We start from the raw sequence: 19,317 nt of genomic DNA, 5'->3' as shown, positions 1-19,317 counted from the left end.
CATTCTCCCCGTGTTTGCGTGGGTTTCGCCCCCACAATCCAAAAATGTGCAGGTTAGGTGGACTGGCCATGCTAAACTGCCCCTTAATTGGAAAAAAATGAGTTGAGTACGCTAAATGTATTTTAAAAACATATTGATTGGGAGAGGAACACGGTGCGGATATATCAAGATATTGGGACTGAGCTGACGAAGTGGCAACAGTCTTCAACAAGGGGAAGGCGAAGTTTTATAGCAATGGTGTGCGATTTTGGATGGTATGCGGCACGACTACGGGTCACAATGAACAAAAGATTATTTCTTCTACGCACCAGAGGCCTTCATCAGAGAGCAGTTGGGACCGGTGTGAGGACTGTTTCGGAAACCCTTTATGGATTGTGGGGGGGGGGGGGGGGGTGTTTGGACAGGGTATTTGTGCCTCTTTTTGTTATGTTTTTTCTTGGGGGCTGGGGCTGTAAGAAGGGGGATTGGCATGTTGCTTGGAGGGGAGAGAAATTTGGGAATGATGTTGGGGTTTGGGAACTTTGGTGGGAAGAGTTGGTCAGGAGAGATTGGGTGGTGGTTGTTTTTAGGGGAGCATTGGTTGAGGGCCACCTAGCTAGCGGGAAAAAGGGGTGTTGGATCCAAAGCTGGACCTTTCCAGGCCGAGGTCATGGCCCCTTCGGAGGTGGCGAGGGTATTAGCCACATTCCTGGAGGAGATAGGAGGGTGGACCTGTGGTGGTTTATGCACCCGGGGGCAAGGGGTTTTTGTTTTTCTCCCCCGGTACACAAGGTGTACTTGAGGAATTACTTTTTTGTCATGGGTAGGAAGGACCCTGCTCCCTGGGGTGAAAAACGCAGACTATTTGGCAGTGATTATTGCTTTTTTAATATAAATTTAGAGTATCCATTTTGTTTTTTCCCAATTAAGGGGCAATTTAACATGCCCAATCCACCTAACCTGCACATCTTTGGGTTGTGGGGGTGAAACCCATATAGGCATGGGGAGAATGTGCAAACTCCACACGGACAGTGACCAGGGCCGGGATTCAAACCCGGGTCGTCAGCGCCGCAGTCCCAGTGCTAACCATTGCGGCAACTGCCGCCCCGGCAGTGATCATTTCTTACCACACGCTGCATTTGGTGGACTTGATGTTGGATGCAGCGCACAGGATGGAGGCGAGATGTAGGGATGTTATCTGCCATTGGATTTTGTGGGAAGATCTCTGGAGCCATAAAGGTGTACGTTGCATTGAATGAGAATGAGACGGTCTCACCCTCAACTTTCTGGGAGGCATTAACGGCAGGGGTTCGTGGGGAGAGCATCTTGTATACGGCATACATAGATAGGGAGGCCAGGAAGGCGCATCAGGAACTGGTGGATGAGATTTTGGACATGGACCAGGAGTATACGAGTGACCTAACACCTCAGTTAGGATCACGCAGGAATAAATCGCAAATGCAATTTGACCTGTTGTCCATGGGCTGGGCCGGGCGGTGGGTGGTGTATGAATATGGGGAGAAGGCGAGCCACCTTTTGGCCCACTAGTTAAGGCGACAGGAAGATGATAGGGATACAAAGGTGAGGGAGCCTTGGGGTGGGGGGTGTCTCCTTTTGGAACGGGGCCTTTTATGGGCTTTATAGGTCTGAGCCACCAGAGGATGAGAAGAGGATGGCACAGTTTTTAAAGAAGTTTGGAGCTCCCCCAGGCGGGAGAGGAATTGTGGGAGGAGTTGGAAGTGCAATTGGGGATGGAGGAGGTTCGAACAGCTTTAGGAAAGATGCAGACGGGGAAGGCGCCAGGGCCAGTTGAGTTCCCGGTAAAATTTCATAAGAAGTTCGCGGATCAGCTGGCCCCGTTGGTGTTGGGGATGTTTAATGATTCACTGGTGCAGGATTTCCTGCCGGGGAAAGCATCCATCTCCCTCCTCCTGAAGAAGGATAAGGATCACACAGAGTGTGAGTCATACAACCCAACTTCGCTACTCAATGTGGATATGAAGCTTTTGGCTAAGGTCTTGGTACTGAGGTTGGAACCCCGTCTCCCAGAGGTAGTGGGGGAAGATCAGACAGGCTTTATGAAGGGCCGAAAACTTTTATCCACCAAGAGACGGCTACTCAACATAGTTCTTATACTGCCGATGGGACCAGAACCGGAGATAATAATTTCTCTGGATAGAAAACAGTTTGATAGGGTTAAGTGGAGCTATCTTTTCACAATTCTCGAAAAGTTTGGGTTGGGTCCTGGGTTTATGTCGTGGGTGCAGCTGTTGTACAAAGCTCAGTCTGCCAGTGTGCACACTAACAGCAAGAGTTTGGGGTTGTTTCGGCTGCACAGGCGTACAAGACAAGGGTGACCTTTGTCTCCTCTCCTGTTTGCGTTCGGTGGGACTGGCTGGGACTAGTTTCTGGTATCTCAGGATCCAGATGGCATGGGATTGGATGCAGCTTCTCAAATTGAATTACACCAGTCTGGCGAGCAGGCTCAGAGCGGATCTACAGAGGTGGGACAACCTTCCGTTGTCGCTGGCGGATCTACAGGAGGTGGGACAACCTTCCGTTGTCGCTGGCAGATCTACAGAGGTGGGACAACCTTCCGTTGTCGCTGGCGGATCTACAGGAGGTGGGACAACCTTCCGTTGTCGCTGGCGGATCTACAGGAGGTGGGACAACCTTCCGTTATCGCTGGCAGATCTACAGAGGTGGGACAACCTTCCGTTGTCACTGGCAGATCTACAGAGGTGGGACAACCTTCCGTTGTCGCTGGTGGATCAGGTTCAGTGCATTTAGAGAAAATCGTGCCGTGATTTTCTAATGCCTCCCATTTTTTCTACCCAAGTCGTTTTTCCAGGGGATGGAGCGGCTCATAGCGGTTTTCATATGGGCAGGTAGAACTCCTTGGATTAGGCAAGGGTCCTGCAGAGGTAGAGGCAGGTGGGGATGCTGGCACTGCAGAATTTGATGTTTTATTACTGGGCGGCCAATGCGGAGAAGGTGTTGGAGTGGTGGGGTGAGAGAAAGCAGGAGTGTGTGTCTGTGTGTGGTGTGTGTATAGCACAGGTGCCGACTTTATTGAAGAGGATTTTCTCCTGTGCAGGGTCAGAAGAGCGCAACACATCCGGAATATATGGGTGGATCTTGTTGGTTGGGGGGGGGGGGGGGGGGGAGAAGAGAAGAGCAGGTCTCAGTCGAAGAGGTGAACGCAAGGTGGGAGGAAGAGCTGCAACCCATATTGGAGGAAAAGGTGTGAAGTGATCCCTCCGCAGGGTGAATGCTATGCCATCCTGGGCAAGGTTGAGCTTGATGCAGCTCAAGAAGGTGGTGTTTAAGGCGCACGTCACCAAGGCCTGGACGAGTCTGATTTTTGCGGGGGTTGAAGATAGGTGCGAGCGGTGTTCGAAAGGGCCCGCAGGCCACACACACCAGTTTTGGTCCGGTCCCAAATTGGTGGGTGTTTGGGTTTCTTTCTTCAGCACCATATTGGCAATCCTAAATAGTGATTTAGAGACCTGTCCGTTAGCAGCTATATTAGGGGTGTTGGACCATACAGAGCTGAGGACGGGTGCAGGGGCGGATGCCTCGCTGATTACTCAGAGGCGAATTCTACTGAACTGGAGACAGGCGACACCACCTAGTGTCTCAACATGGCTACGTCTTGGGAGTTTTTGTACCTCAAGGAGGTCAAGTTTACAGTGAGGTGGTCGTTCGGTGTGTTCTACCATACATGGTTAAGGAACTGGTCACTGGTACTGTTGTCATTTGTAGTTTTTTGATACGTGTTGATTTTGTTTAAACAAATTTTATAAATAACGCATGTTTTTGCAAAAAAAAAGAAGCAAATATAGATTCACGAAGGGGACCTCTTGCCAATCTAATTTTACTGGTTTCCTTTGAGGGTGACAAAGATAGGGGTCAGTGAATGTGGTACACTTGGATTTCAATAAGCTCTTTAATATATCTCAACTGGAAATGCTTGGTGGCTAAACAAACTAAATCAAATATTGGGATGTATTAAAATATCAGTACTGACAAGTCTTCCATTTTATGAAATGATTGGTGTGATCACACTAATGTGTGCATTTGTGCTCTCTGCCAAAGAGAAAATTGCAGCTTTTGAAAGAATACAGGAGGAAAGCGAAGGAATGGAGGGATTATGTAAATTGGCATATTCTCATTAGAAAAGAGATGGTTGATATGTGGTAGAATTTCTGTTCTTCAAGGGACTAGATAATATAGACCCCACAACCTGTTTCTCTTCAGTAACAAAGGACGAGGCCCCCATTTCAAGGGGAAAAGTGGTAAACTAATTTGTACAAACATTAGGAATTTTAACATGGTTGAGGAGGCCATAAGTGTGCATAAGTTTGAAGAGCTTCAGGAACGCAGCTCTAACCCACCAACGTCTGGGTTTAACTGAAGAATGACAAATAGGCGGGCTGACATTTTGATTTAATGAACAGGCAAGCTTAGAGCTGTGATTCCCAAAGCTTTCCACCACTGCAGGTTTTCCTCACCTTGTGTTTGCATTTGTTGTAGCCTGGGGCGCAATCTAATGGAAACATGCGTGATGGACAGTGTGATTCTCGACGGCTGTGAGGGCAAGATCGCGGCTCGTATTTAACAGCACTTTGTGACATGAGCCCCCATGATCTTCTTGCCATTACTGGCGGTCTCACCATCTGATTTGCCAGACTAGCACCTCAGCATCTCACTGCTAACAAGGGGCAGCTGCTTTTAAACACTCCCTCACCATTCACACCCAAGCATGGCAGCAGGCTGATCTGGTCCTCGCTTTGGGGATTCCGGCCTGGCCAGGCTTCCCGACCCCGTCGAGATGGGACATGTTGTTCCCCCGAGGGGGTCAGTGGACCAGCAGCAGGGCCATCAATACCACCTGGGAAGCAGTAGCAGTGGCTGTCGGTGTGGGTGGCAGAACAAGGAGACCCAGCTTCCATTGTCAGAAGACGACCACCGACCTCAACCGAGCTGCAAGGGTAAGTTACCACCTCTCTCCTGGCATCAATTCCACCTGCCACCTCAAAGGAGGGGGAAATTACCAACAACTTCCCCATATCTTTTTTAAAAAAAATATTTTATTGAGGCATTTATATTATAAATTTTAACAAAATAAACATCCACACACCAAACAAACAACAAAACCCAGCCAACACGGCTTACATAAACTCCCCAACCCCAATTCCCCATCAACCTTCCCCAACTCCCTATGCCTCCCCTCAACCACCACCGCTGACAGTTTAATTTTTCCCCAAGAAGTCGATAAACGGCCGCCACCTTCGGGCAAACCCTAGCACCGGTCCCCTCAGGGCGAACTTCATCTTCTCAAGCCTGAGAAACCCAGCCATGTCACTAACCCACACCCCCGACTGCGGGGGCTCAGAGTTCCTCCATGCTAACAAGATCCGTCTCCGGGCTACCAGGGAGGCAAAGGCCAAGATATCGGCCTCTCTCTCCCGCCGGACTCCCGGAACTTCTGACACACCAAAACCGCCACTTCTGGACTCGGAACCACCTTTACCTTCAATATCTCCGACGTGACATCAGCAAACCCCTGCCAGAATCCCAAGCTTCGGACATGCCCAAAACATATGGACATGATTTGCAGGCCCACTCACACACTGCCCACACCTATCCTCCATCCCTTTAAAGAACCTGCTCATTCGCGCCACAGTCATGTGCCGTGTGGACCACCTTAAATTGTTTCAGACTAAGCCTGGCACATGACGAGGATACATCGAGTCACCTCAGGGCATCCTCCCATAACCCAGCCTCCAACTCCCATCACCTTCCCCATATCTTTGTACAGATCTTTGTGCTTGTTTCTCAGCACCCCAGCACAACCTCTTCATGTCCAGGTATTGTGCCCACCATGCCACCTGCTATAGACCCCCCTGACCCATAAAGTGTGTGGCTCACAATGCCCTCTCTTTGTCCCCGCAGGGAAAGGGTGGAGATTAGAGTCCTTACCCCCGATGAGGACCAGGCCCTGGAGATCACGGGGTTGTCCGAGGAAAGGGCAGTCATCAACAGCGAGGTTGGCCTGTGCCGCAGAAGTGAGGATCCAGTCCCCTTCACCCAGATGACCTGTCTCGAGGGAGACAAAATGATCCTTCCCTCTCACTGCTCACAGGTCCATTGTCTCGCAGGATCTCCATCTTGTGGGGCCAGGCCATCCCGAGTCCTTCCTTAATGCTCCACCATCCAAAAGACCACCTCAGAAAAGACTCGAGGAGAACACCATTGAAGCATCACAGCTATCATCCCCAATTTCCACCAGCGCAGAGATAAACACCTCGGCGGGTGACATGTGGCAGACTTCTGGGGCACCATCTGGTGAGCACCACAGTTGCTGAAGCAGATCAGGTGGAGGCTGAAACATCCAAAGGAGTCAGCAGTCAGAGGTCTGCTGGATCCCAGGACTCAGTTGAGTCCCAATCAGATGCTCAGCCTCTGGACAAGGTTATTCCAGAGCTGATGCAGATGATAGGGCACAGCCATGCGATTCAGGTGGGGATGTCAGTGCATTCCAGTGAGTGCACAGCCGATTGGAGAAGTCCCAAAGGCTATGGCCGCAGGAGATGATGCCGACAATGCATGGCACCGAGGCCAACACAGATGGGTGGCAACAGCAACGGAAAGGCCAAAGTACAACATCAGCGCCTTGAGCGGTGATGTCCAAGGCATGGCTCAGTCTGTGATGACCATGGCTGAGGGCCTCGACATCACGTCCCGGACGCTATGGGACATGTCCCATGTGCAGGTGGACATTGCTGGAGTGTGGCCCTGCCACTGAGGAGCATGGACACCACGGTGAAGGCAATGAGGAGCCGCTTGGACTGGCAGAACAAGATGATGCAGAAGCCTCTGGAGCTCACTCCAGCTGCCCCCTATCCCATGGAGACCCCAGGCTCCATAGGCACCACCAGAGAGGAGCAAGTGCTGAAGGCCAACCTGGGGCCGGCTAGCAAAGATGACAGCGGGCTCCAGTTCTTCTGAATCCCCCCCCCCCCCCCCCCCTCCCCCCGACACTGGTGCATCTCAAGGGCAGCGGGCAGAGCAGGGTGGCACCTGCGACACCAGTAAGTCAGACAGCCCTCTGACTCCAGGCCCTCCAGAGGACGTCTGCCATGGGCAACAAAGCTGCCTCCACCTCTGACCTGCATCCTGGGACACACTATGATCTAGCAGTAGACCACGTAAGATCAAGGAGAGGATCACTGGGGGTGTGAGAATCAGGTGAGGTTGAGGGTCTCGCTGGTCCTCTGGGCATGCCAGATCCTTGCCACTGCCCGTCCTCCGGCTCCACCTGCAGCTCCTCCCCAGGCTCCAACTCCATCCCCTCCTGGTCCCTCCGCTGCTGTGCCAGGTTGTGGAAGGTACAGCAGACCACCACAAAGCTGGGGACTCTCCTTTGGGTTGGGGGGGGGGGGGGGGGGGGGGGGTTGAATTGCAGTGCAGCACCAGAGTGGTCCAGGCATTGGAAATGCATTTTCAGCACTCCAATGCACCGCTCAATGACAAGAGCCTCATTTTATCGTATCCCCACCTTAGTCTCCGGCCACCGCACTGGTGTCATCAGCCAGGACCTCAACGGGTATCCCTTATTCCCCAAGAGCCAACCCGTCATCCTGGGTGGTCCTCAAAGTGTCCCAGGATTTAGCTGTTATGCATGCTCCCTGGGAAGCATGCACACACGTGTTTCAGAAGCAATGGTTGCACACTAGCTGAACATTTAGGGAGTGGAACCTTTTCATATCCTTGATGCCCCGTTGCACGCAATGTGACATGCGTTCCATCAATTACCCCCTGGACCCGGAGCATCTCGACGATGGCAGGTACACCCACCGTGCTGTTAAGATGTTCCAGGTTTTGACCCAGCAACAATGAAGGAAGAGCGATATATTTCCAAGTCAGAATCGTGAGCGTCTTGGGGGGAACTTGTAGGTGTTCCCTTGCATCTGCTGTCCTTGTCCTTCTAGGTAATTAAGGTTGTGGGTTTGGAAGGTGTTGTGAAGGAGCTCTGGTAAGTTCCTGCAGTGTATCTTGCAGATGGTATACACTGCTGCTACTGTGTGTCAGTGGTGATGGGAGTGAATGTTTGAGGTGGTGGACAGGAGGCCAATCAAGTGGGCTGCTTCTCCTGGATTACGCTCCTGACTTGGGTCTTGTAGATTATGGGCAGACTTTGAGGAGTCAGGAGTTAGGTTAATCACTGCAGAATTACTAGCCTCTGACCTGTCATTGTAGCTACAGTATTTACATAGCTGGACCAGTTCAGTTTTTGATCAATGGTGATCCTCAGGATGTTGATAGTTGGGAATTTATCAATGGTAATGCCATTGAATGTCATGGGGAGATGGTAAGATTCTCTTATCAGAGCTGGTCATTACCTGCCTCGAGTATAGAGTGAATATTTCTTGCTATTTATTAGCCCAAGCCTGAATGTTGCTGCGGTCTTATTGCATTTAGACACAGACTGATTCAGTATCTGATTAGATTTGAACAGATCTGCACATTTGCCGCGATCATCAACCACGATCATCCCCACTTCTGACATTATGATGGAGGGAAGGTCACTGGTGAAGCAACAATGGGCATCACAGTGGTGGCACTGCTGCTAACGGCGATGAGGACCCAGGGTCGATCCCAGCCCCGGGTCACTGACTGTGTGGAATTTGCTTATTCTCCCCATGTCTGCCTGGTTTCGGTATCTTCCCCATGTGGGGTTTTCACCCCTACAACCCAAAGATGTGCAGGTTAGGCAGATTGGCCACACTAAAAGTGCCCATAAATTGGAAAATAATAATTGGATACTCTAAATTTATTTTTAAAAATAAAAGTTAAACTGATGAAGCAACTACCGAGGAGTTCTTACTGTGATGTCCCTGGACTCAAATGATTGATCTCCAACAACCACAACCATCGTCCTCTGTGCCAGGGTATGAGAGTTTTGCCCCTTATCCCATTGACTAGAGTTTTGCTAAGGCTCCTCAATGCTACACTCAATCTAATGCTGCTTTGATGTCAAGGGCAGTCACTCTCACCTCGCCTTCCTTTTTGGAATAAGGCTGTAATGAGGTTGATGAGTGACCCTGTCAGAGTGAGCAGGTTATTGCCAAGTAAGTACTGCTTGATATATCTGTTGATGATCCTTTTCATCACTTTGCAATGATTACTAGTTGACTAATGGGGCAGTAATTGGCCAGGTTGCATTTGTCCTGCTTTTTGTGAGCAGGATATATCTGGGCAATTCTCCACATTGCTGGGTAGATGCCAGTGTTGTATCTACACTCTAACAGCTTGGCTAGGGGCACAGCTAGATCTGGCCGACAAGTATCCAGTATTATTACTGGAGTGTTGTCAGGGCCTTTGCAGTATTCAGTGCCTTCAGCCATTATCTGATAGCACGTGGAGTGAATTGAATTGGCTGAAGACTAGCATCTGTGATGCTAGAGACCACAAGAGGAGGCCAAGGTGGATCAGCACTTCTGGCTGAAGCTAGTTGAAAATGCTTCAGCCTCGTCTTTTCAAGTGATGTGCCGGGCAACAGTATTGATGATGGAGATATTTGGGCTCCTCCATGCAGATGCAGAAAGCTAACACAGTGGTTAGCACATCGGATTCACAGCTCCAGGGTCCACGGTTCGATTCCCCTTGGGTCACTGTCTGTGCAGAGTCTGCACGCTCTCCCTGTGTCTGCGTGGGTTTCCTCCGGATGCTCCGGTTTCCTCCCACAGTCCAAAAGATGTGCAGGTTAAGTGGAGTGGCCATGCTAAATTGCCCTTAAGTGTCCAAAACAAAAAGGTGGGGTTACTGAGTTACGGGGATACGGTGGAGGTGTGGGCTTAATTAGGGTGCTCTTTTCACGGGATGATGCAGACTCAATGGGCCAAATTGACTCCATCTGTACGGTAAATTCTATGATTCTAAGCAGATGCTGTCCCAAAAGATGTGCTATTAGGTGAATTGGATATTCTGAATTCTCCCTCAGCACGGTAGCATGGTGGTTAGCATAAATGCTTCACAGCTCCAGGGTCCCAGGTTCGATTCCCGGCTGGGTCACTGTCTGTGCGGAGTCTGCACGTCCTCCCCGTGTGTGCGTGGGTTTCCTCCGGGTGCTCCGGTTTCCTCCCACAGTCCAAAGATGTGCGGGTTAGGTGGATTGGCCATGCTAAAAATTGCCCGTAGTGTCCTAAAAAGTACGGTTAAGGGGGGGGGGTTGTTCGGTTACGGGTATAGGGTGGATACGTGGGCTTGAGTAGGGTGATCATTGCTCGGCACAACATCGAGGGCCGAAGGGCCTGTTCTGTGCTGTACTGTTCTATGTTCTATGTACCTGAACAGGCACTGGAGTATGACAACTGGGGATTTTCACAGTAACTTCATTGCAGTGTTAATGTAAGCCTACTTATGACGCTAATGAAGAATATTATTATGTTTATGGACTTGATTCACCAATTGATTTTGCAGGATTACAGAGTTTAGATCTGATTTCTTGGCTGAGAGAGCACTTAACAGTCTATTGCATGCTGCTTCAGGGCTTGGCTAACCCAGTCACTGGTGGTTCTAGCGAGCCACTCTTGGTGACAGATATTGAACTCTCACCCAGAGAATAATAATAATAATCTTTATTGTCACAATGACGTTCTCACCTACTCGGTACAAGTTTGGTGGTGGTGGCAGCCAAAAGGGTGTGGGGGCAATGGAGGCAGCATATGAGACTGGAGGGGGCATCAGTGTGGTCACCGATCTGTGACAATCACCAGTTTGTCCCGGGGGGGGGGGGGGGGCTGGATGGGGGCTTTAAGGCAGTATTCTTCAAAGTTGGTGGGTCGCGGGCGGGTGTCGGGAGGGTCGCGGAGCTGTTATCCGCGGTGCTCCTGATCGCGCAAATCCCCGCGCAGCAGCCGGCTTTTCTTAACGCCGGCTGCAAGCGGCCTTCACTTCATTGTTCCTAGATTACCTGGAGTAATTTTAAAAGGTGCAATGAAGTAAGTAGTTTGTGTGTGTAAGGTTCCTGTCTCCATCTATATTAGAATAAAAAAGAATGCAAATCATGATTACTCATATTTGCATTACCTTTTTCACAATGGCATTTCCATGCTCATCTGTGTACTGTTCCTCTGTAATCGTTTTTTGTTCATTTATTTTATTCATTTATATTTTATCTTTTTCATTTATTTTTTTTTTTTTTTACAAGTTCCGGGGGGGGGGGGGGGGGGGGGGGGGGGGGGGGGGGGGGGGGGGGGGGTTATTTAATAACATTTTACGGAAGAAATGCAGAACTTTGGACAGATGGAGACTCCATACTTTCCGACACCGGAAGGCTTCACCTTCATCTAACAGGTTCCATTGGAGGAGCGTGTACGAGGGCCAAAGGGACCCAAAACCATTTTCTCCATTTTTATCAGCAGCAAACAAGGCAAGAGAAAATGGTGGGTCGCTCAGGTCGGCTGGCGTGGGTCACAAATGTCAGCCGACGTAGGTCGCGAAGGACGGCCAGTTGGGTCCCGAAGGTCGGCCGGGTTGGTAAAAATGGGTCCCCGGGAAAAAAGTTTGAAGAACACTGCTTTAAAGGTATGGCAGCAGGCAGGGTTTGAGAGTTTTGAGGATCTATTTATCCAGGAGAGCTTTCCGACCTTGGCGACATTAGAGGAGGAGTTTGATTTGCCGGGTGGGAACAGGTTTTGGTATCTTCAAGTGCGGAACTTTGTACGGAGGAAGGTCCCAAGCTTTCCTCACCTCCCCCTGAGGGGACTACAGGATAAAGTGCTGTCAAAAACAGAGGGTGGAGGTGGGAAGGTTTTGGAGATATACAGGGAATTGTTAGAGTGGGAAGGGGCCCCTATCAGAGAAGTGAAGTGGGAAGAGGAGCTAGGAGGGGAGCTGGAAACTGAACTGTGGGAAAAAGCCTTGAAAAAGGTAAATAAGTCCTCGTCCTGTGCTAGACTTAGCTTGATTCAGTTCAAGGTAGTCCACAGGGTCCACATAACGGTAGCCTGGATGAGTAGGTTCTTTGAGGAGGTGGACAGATGTGGTCGGTGTTGGGTTAGTCCGGTCAACCATGTCCATATGTTTTAGGCATGTCCAAAACTGAGGGAATTCTGGCAGGGGTTTGCGGATGTTATGTCAGAAGTCCTGGAAGGTAGGGTAACTCCAAAATTGGCAATATTTGGGTGTCAGAGGATCCAGGGGCAAAGGGCTGTGGGGGAGGCGGATATCCTGGCCTTCTCCTCCTTGGTGGCCCGGAGACGGATCTTGCTGAGATGGAAGGACTCGGAGCCCCAAAATCAGGAGTGTGGGTCATCGATATGGTAGGGTTTCTCAGTCTGGAGAAAATCAAGTTCGCTCTGAGAGGATCAATACAGGGATTCGTCCGGAGTTGGCAGCTGTTCATCGATTTCTTTGACAAAAATTGAACGTCAGCAGTAAGGGGGGGGAAAAGGGAAAAGGCAGGAGGGGGGGAACATGAGGCATGGTAATGTTAAATAAGGACAGGGAACTTAGTACATGGGTAACTGGGGACAGGGCGGGAGAAGAAGTGGGGGACATGGTTTGTTTGTTGTTCTTTTAGGGGGTAATTTGTGCGTTGACCCGCACGGTTGTTTTAGAAATGTCAACATGTTAAATTGTGAAAATTATAAATGCTTCAATAAAACATTTTCTTAAAAAAAACGGCATGCTAGGATTTGGAATGCACTGCCCAATAAGATGGTGGATATAGATTCAATTGTATCTTTCAAAAGAGTGTTGGAGAAATACTAAGGAGAAAAAAATTGCAATGATTTGTTGAAAGCTCGGGAAGCAGGACCAACTGAATTGCTCTTCAAAAGAGCCACTGCAGACTCACGAGGTCAAAATGGCTGCCTTCTGTTCTGTTTTGCCTATGATTACAACAGGGGCATTGGAATTTGGCCCAGCATTCCTAGGAGATGTGCGGAAGGGGTGGGACTAAAAAATAACATTAGTGTTTTAAATCATTCTATATTGTCTTCAGTTGGAAAGTTGGCATGTGAGAGTCAGTTAAGAACAGGACCAGGCTCAGCTCTGACACTTCAGTCCAATCTGCTTTTGCGTTCACACCATCATGAGATAAGGTGCCAGACAGGCAAAGACATTCCAATGAATGGAAGGGGAAAAGGCAAAAAGTAAAGCAATATCCCTGCTTAAAATAATTCATAGACTTGAAATTAAATGAAATGAAAATCGTTTATTGTCACGAGTAGGCTTCAAATGAAGTTACTGTGAAAAGCCCCTAGTCGCCACATTCTGGCGCCTGTTCGGGGAGGCTGTTACGGGAATCGAACCGTGCTGCTGGCCTGCTTGGTCTGCTTTCAAAGCCAGCGATTTAGCCCTGTGCTAAACAGCCCCTTGACAGGGCCAAGGCCTGTCTTACATTTTATTTTCCTCTCTTCCACCCCCATCCCCCACCTCATCTTCATGGTACAATCCCTGCTTTACAAAGCAATGAGGGGATGTATTGCTGGCCTCTACCAATATTACTTAGCATGTTAAATATCACAAGCACAAATCGATGTGCCCTGCTTTCTTAAGACAAAGTATTGCAGCAACAAAATATTTATACAATTAGTTTATAGATTGTCTTTCTCCCACCATTCCACCTCCAATTCACAACCACCTCACCTTCGTTTTTCCCCATGTCTGACCGCCAAACTCTTCTGCATACTTTTCATCATCGGTGATGAGAAAGTTGTCAAAAATAGTACCAGATTTCACCTGTAAAACAAGAATTAGGATAGCGTGTTGGAACTGGCTGCTTATTTTAAAAAATCTTTTTAAAAATAAATTTAGAGTTCCCAATTGAGGGGCAATTTAGCATGTTCAATCCACCTACCTTGCACATCTTTGGGTTGTGGGGGCAAAACCCACGCAAGCACGGGGAGAATGTGCAAACTCCTTACAGACAGTGACCCAGAGCCGGGCTCGAACCTGGGACCTCGGCGCCATGAGACTGCCGTGCTACCCACTGCGCCACCGTGGCTCATTACCAGGGGTGCTGGAATTGAATTTAAACAGTAAAGCCATCGTCCTGAACCTGGAGAATTACAGAACCTGCATGATTTCAGCAGAACGTAAATTAATCTAACTCCCTCATGGCATCTGGTTCAGTATCGTCTTCAAAGCCAATCACTGAGATTGGGTTGTCAGCAACAAGGATGCTAATCAGAGTTCTCTGTAACCTTTTGTAAGACAGCCATAGTGCTGTGATTATGTATTCCACACGTCTACTGATTTAATGATAGGACAAAGGCCAGACCTGATATTTGAAGAGTAGGTTTGCAATCCCAAGTATTCCCAATGTAAATATTGCCACAAAGCATACTGAAGCCAGTCAGTATCACTGCCCATTACTGACCTGCCACAGATCCAGTCCAATCACGCCGATGTTCGGAAATCTGTAGATGTTCGTGTCAGGAGCATATTCAGGATTGTCAATCTCTGGATGGACCCAGGAACCTTTGTAGCTGGGATTTTTTATTTGTTTTGGTTTCCATTCACCCTAGATTTTAAAAAATGAAAATTTAATTGGCCAATGTTTAATGCAACATACAACATCCCAGGTGTGCAAAGTAAGGTGGCAATGCATGCGTGAAGCTGAACAAAAGGGGAAACTGCCCTTTGTTACCAATACTCCAAGCACTCAAGTTTAACAGTTTCTGTTAGGTGCTACAGTATTCTACTTCGTAGGGCTATGAAAAATAAAGATCTATTTTCTTTTTTTTTTTTAATTTAGAGTATCCAATTCATTTTTTCCAATTAAGGGGCAATATAACGTAGCCAATCTTTGGGTTGTGGGGGCGAAACCAACGCAAACACGGGGAGAATGTGCAAACTCCACACGGTCAGTGACCCAGAGCCGGGATCGAACCTGGGACCTCAGCGCCGTGAGGCAGCCGTGCTTACCGCTTGCGCCACAGTACTGCCCTAAAGATCTTTAATAAGGCAAATAGCGAAGCCCTTATACTACATCTACCTTAATTAAACCAACGAAAATACGATTATAGATTCAGTTACATGGATGAAAGGGGGAGTGAAAAACTTGTGAAATACATTTTAAAAAATAGTTTCCAATGAAGGGGTAATTTAACATGGCCAAGCCACCTACCCTGCACATCTTAGAGTTGTGAGGGTAAGATTCATGCAGATACGGGAAGAATGAGCAAACTCCACATGGATGGTGACCCGAGGCTGGAATCGAAGTTCTCCGCGGCGTGAGGCAGCAGTGCTAACCACTGCGCCACTCTCTGTGAAATACCTTCGTTTAACAACTCAAAAGAAACCGCATTCAACATGTTTCAAACTTAACATTTTGCAAATATTTTGTATATTCTATTCATAGCCGACAAAAATGTACATCTTGTTTCTGTTAAGATCTTTCAATTTTAGAGTTATGCCTTACCCCAGTTGATAACAGCAGGATAAGAGCTACTCGCTGTACAGGGTTGTACTGTAAGTGTATGCAGCTACACAGTAGAGAAAGTGTTTAAAGCCTTAACATATGCCATTGTATTTGGGAAGAATGGACATTAACTGCTGCCTAATTTATTGCCAAAGTGGAGGCGGCACGGAGGCCCAGTGGTTACCAATGCTGCCTCACGGCACCTAGTACGCAGGTTCGGTCCCAGCCCCGGCCGACTCTCCGTGTGGAGTTTGCACATTCTCCCTGTGTCTGCGTGGATCTCACCCCCACAACCCAAATATGTGGAGGGTAGGTGAATTGGCCATGCTAAATTGCCCCTTAATTGGAAAAAAAAAGAATTGGGTACTCTAAATTTATATTCTTTTAAAAACTGAACAGTTATGTTCTCCTTATTACAAAAAGGATATAAAGGCAGTAGAGAAGGAATACACCGGAACTGAGATAATAACTACTCTTTTATCTAGAAAGAGGTATTCAACATAATGGGAGTGGTTTGTGGTTTGACAAGGTAGATGTAGAGAAGATATTTCCATTTGTGGGAAGATCAATACTAAGGGTCACAAATGTAAAATCTTCACTAATAAACCCCTTCCCCATTTCCCTTCTTTTGCTGACAGTAATAGACACAAGAAACCTCTTTACCCAGAAAGCGGTTAGAGACTTGGGATATTACAGAACAGGAGGTTGTCATTCAGTCCATCAAGAACAAAGAACAAAGAAAAGTACAGCACAGGAACAGGCCCTTCAGCCCTCCCCAACCATGCTGCCCGTCTAAACTAAAATCTTCCACACTTCTTCCACAAATATATCCTATCTCTTTTGAAGGGCAATCCAGTTATTCCCACTGCCCCACTCTTTCTCCAGATCCCTGACATTTTTTTTCCCCTTGCAAGTATTTATCCAATTTGCTTGTGAATCAGTATCCATCACCTTATCAGACAGTGCATTCAATATCATAACCACTCATTAGACCTGGGGCTGGATTGTCCGAGCCACCGCGCTGAAATCGCGATCGCGAAACCGGTCTCCGAGGAAAACTGGCCGAGTTCCCGACGGCGTGGCTCTAACCACCTAGCGGCCGTCGGGAACAGCTGTGCGGCCGCCCTGGTGGGGCGGGAGCCTCATGGACCCCCAGGGGTGTGATCGGGTGTCACGGACCCATGCGATCTCAGGGGGCCTACATTTCTGGTGTCGGTATGCGTGGCTGAGTCTGCCACGTCCCACGGGGTGGCCGCTGCAGGCCTCCGGCGTGCGCACACGCGGACTCCCGACCGGAAATGCAGGGCCCCGTATCCGCAGCCAGAGCTGCGAGAAACACTCCGTGGCCGTGCTAGCCCCCTGCAGGTAGGCGAATCATTCAGGACTTTCTTCAGGAACATAGCCCATTGGAGAATCCCACCTTGGTTCTTTTGCCAATTACCTTTAATCTGTGCCCTATGGTTATCCACCTTTCAGCCTTTGGAAAAAGTTTCTCTCTATTTACTCTCGTCTAAACCCGGAATGATTTTAAGGAATTCTTATCCAATCTCCTGGAGTCTTTTTTTGAAGCGAAAGAACCCGAGATTTTACCCTCATCCATGAAACCACATAATGAATCTCTTCTGTACCCTCTCCAAAGCCTGGTGCCCAGAATTGGACACAAAATTCAAGCTGTGATCAAACATTTTTTAGGTTCATAAGGCTTTTGTACCATGTGCTTCTATATAAATAGCTCAGGATTCCATATGTCAGAATGTTGAACTTACTAATGTATCGTTGTTGCGGCAAAGATGCATTTAAGGGAAAGCTAAATAATTGCATCACAAGATATGCTAATAGGGTTAAATGAATGTGAGTGGAACCAAATATCTGGTTTCTATTCTGTAAATTTTCTGTAATACGAACAATTTTACTTCCATACCTTGTACTCTGGGTTTGGGATCACTGGAGGCTCCCACTCTCCATCCATTTCTTCATCCCAATCCTCAGGTTTTTTGGCATCTGGGTCTGGAATGTTCTCAGGTGTATCCCAATCCTGCATTTGTCAGTAGATATGAAGAATGCTGTTGTCAGATCAGACAATTATTACCTGCACTGGAATAGTTAGCAGCTCCATCAATTTAATCATTGCCCTCATTAACTCGCTCAGTTTATTCCTAGATAAAGCTTTTTACCTATTGTAGAGTTATCACTGCAGATAATTGAGGACAAGTCAAGTTCCTCAACACCAAGTGATGCACTGTCCTAGTCTACGTAGTCAGTGGGAGGTGCAATATCAGTCTGGGTTTTCCAACCTTCCATCTCCCCTCTCAATGACTTTCCATTATGTATAATGGCAGAAGCTTGCTCTGGCGGATTATGATACTAGATAATAAGTTTCTGTAATATTTGGGAACGGCTACTTGCACAACAACACCTGATGGATGAACAACAATCACATGGAGACCAAAGCAACTGCTGCTCATAGTTCTCCAATCTCACCTCTGGCATTTTGTCATCAACATCATCAATTGTCTCTCGGTCATCCCAGTCCTCTGGCTTCGTCACTTTAGGATCCTTGATTTTCTTTACTGGCAGGAGGTCCCAGTCATTTTCCAGATTACCCGACTCCACCTTTGCGTTGTCAATCTTAACTTCATATGTCTGATCAGGTTTGATGATCAGCGTGTACAGGTGGGTCAACTCATCGTCCTGCAAAGAACAAAAACAAGAGCAGCACGGTGGTGCAGTGGTTAGCACTGCTATCTCATGGCGCCGAGGTCCCAGGTTCGATCCCGGCTCTGGGTCTCTGTCAGTGTGGAGTTTGCACATTCTCCCAGTGTGTGCGTGGGTTTCGCCCCCACAACCCAAAGATGTGCAGGGTAGGCGAATTGGACATGCTAAATTGCCCCTTAATTGGAAAACTGAATTGATACTATAAATTTTTTATTTTTTTTATTTTTTAAAGAACAAAAACAAATGGTGCTTACAGTAGTGTCAACACACTTGTATGGGATCTAACAAACCAATTTGATCACAAAGTATTGCTGTCCCAAAGTTTGTGCTTTGTCACCCCCTCTCAGAGAGGAGTCAAGCAGATTCTGGTAAGAATGGGGAAATGTGTAAAGAATTGTATGTATGATTGTCATTGGAAGGTTGCAGAGATTAAATTGAAACTTTTTAATGGCCTTGCTGTTTGTGGTATGGGACCACCCAGGCATGGTTTTCCCTTTTGTTCGCCTTTCCCCATGCTTAAAGATATTTCATCCATTTGGCACTTGTCTGATTAATGCAGATTGGAGTAGAACTGGACTCCATCCCCATTCCAATGGCATTTGCTGCTCATTTGAAACCCTCTGAACATTTCTCATTCCCTGGTTTCCCAGTTCCCATATTGTTCCTTGGTCAAGGTCCCAGGTGGAAAACCTGCTTTGCCATCGCCATCAGTATGGCTCACCAACAGGAGAACAAATGGCAGGAGAATTTGCTCTTTTCCCATTGAATATTTATAATCCTACAAACATTCCGTTCGTCAGACTGCAGCCTCTTTGTCCATTTCAACTCTTTAATTTGCAGCCATGCCTTCAACCTCCTCCACTTTCTGGATTTTCCTCCCTCAAACTCTTAGTCTCCCTCTCCTCTTTTTAGACGCTCCCGAAAACCAGCTTTTTCATCCAATCACTTGACCAGCCCACCTAATTCGTCATTTTCCTTACTCCACATCACTTCGCGCACAGGCATGTTTTGGCAATGGTACAGGTAGCTTATAAATTAATACACACCTTGCACTTAATGTCTTTCTTGATTAGATGGTTTTTGCCTTTGTAGTTGATAATTACATGTACTTTCTTTGTTGAGTATCCACAAATATCGGGACCTTAGGTGCAATGAAAACAGACATATTTTTCAATTCATGTTCA

General features: G+C 47.8%; 1 protein-coding gene across 1 annotated transcript in view; it reads right to left on the bottom strand.

Annotated features, from left to right (window-relative positions):
* The window catches only part of calr3a (calreticulin 3a), a 43,476-nt gene that overhangs the window by 3,152 nt on the left and 21,007 nt on the right, over positions 1-19,317 (bottom strand). The window contains exons 4-8 of the mRNA XM_038777005.1: positions 19,180-19,274; positions 17,900-18,109; positions 17,340-17,453; positions 14,375-14,518; positions 13,642-13,734 (exon numbers count right to left, since the gene is read on the bottom strand). Coding sequence (XP_038632933.1) covers positions 13,642-13,734; positions 14,375-14,518; positions 17,340-17,453; positions 17,900-18,109; positions 19,180-19,274 — 656 coding nt within the window. The remainder of the gene's footprint in view (positions 1-13,641; positions 13,735-14,374; positions 14,519-17,339; positions 17,454-17,899; positions 18,110-19,179; positions 19,275-19,317) is intronic.

Source organism: Scyliorhinus canicula, chromosome 18 (genome assembly GCF_902713615.1).
Source record: "Scyliorhinus canicula chromosome 18, sScyCan1.1, whole genome shotgun sequence".
NCBI lineage: Eukaryota > Metazoa > Chordata > Chondrichthyes > Carcharhiniformes > Scyliorhinidae > Scyliorhinus > Scyliorhinus canicula.
The sequence above is the reverse complement of the archived record's forward strand: the minus strand, read 5'-3'. Positions and strand labels throughout refer to the sequence as shown.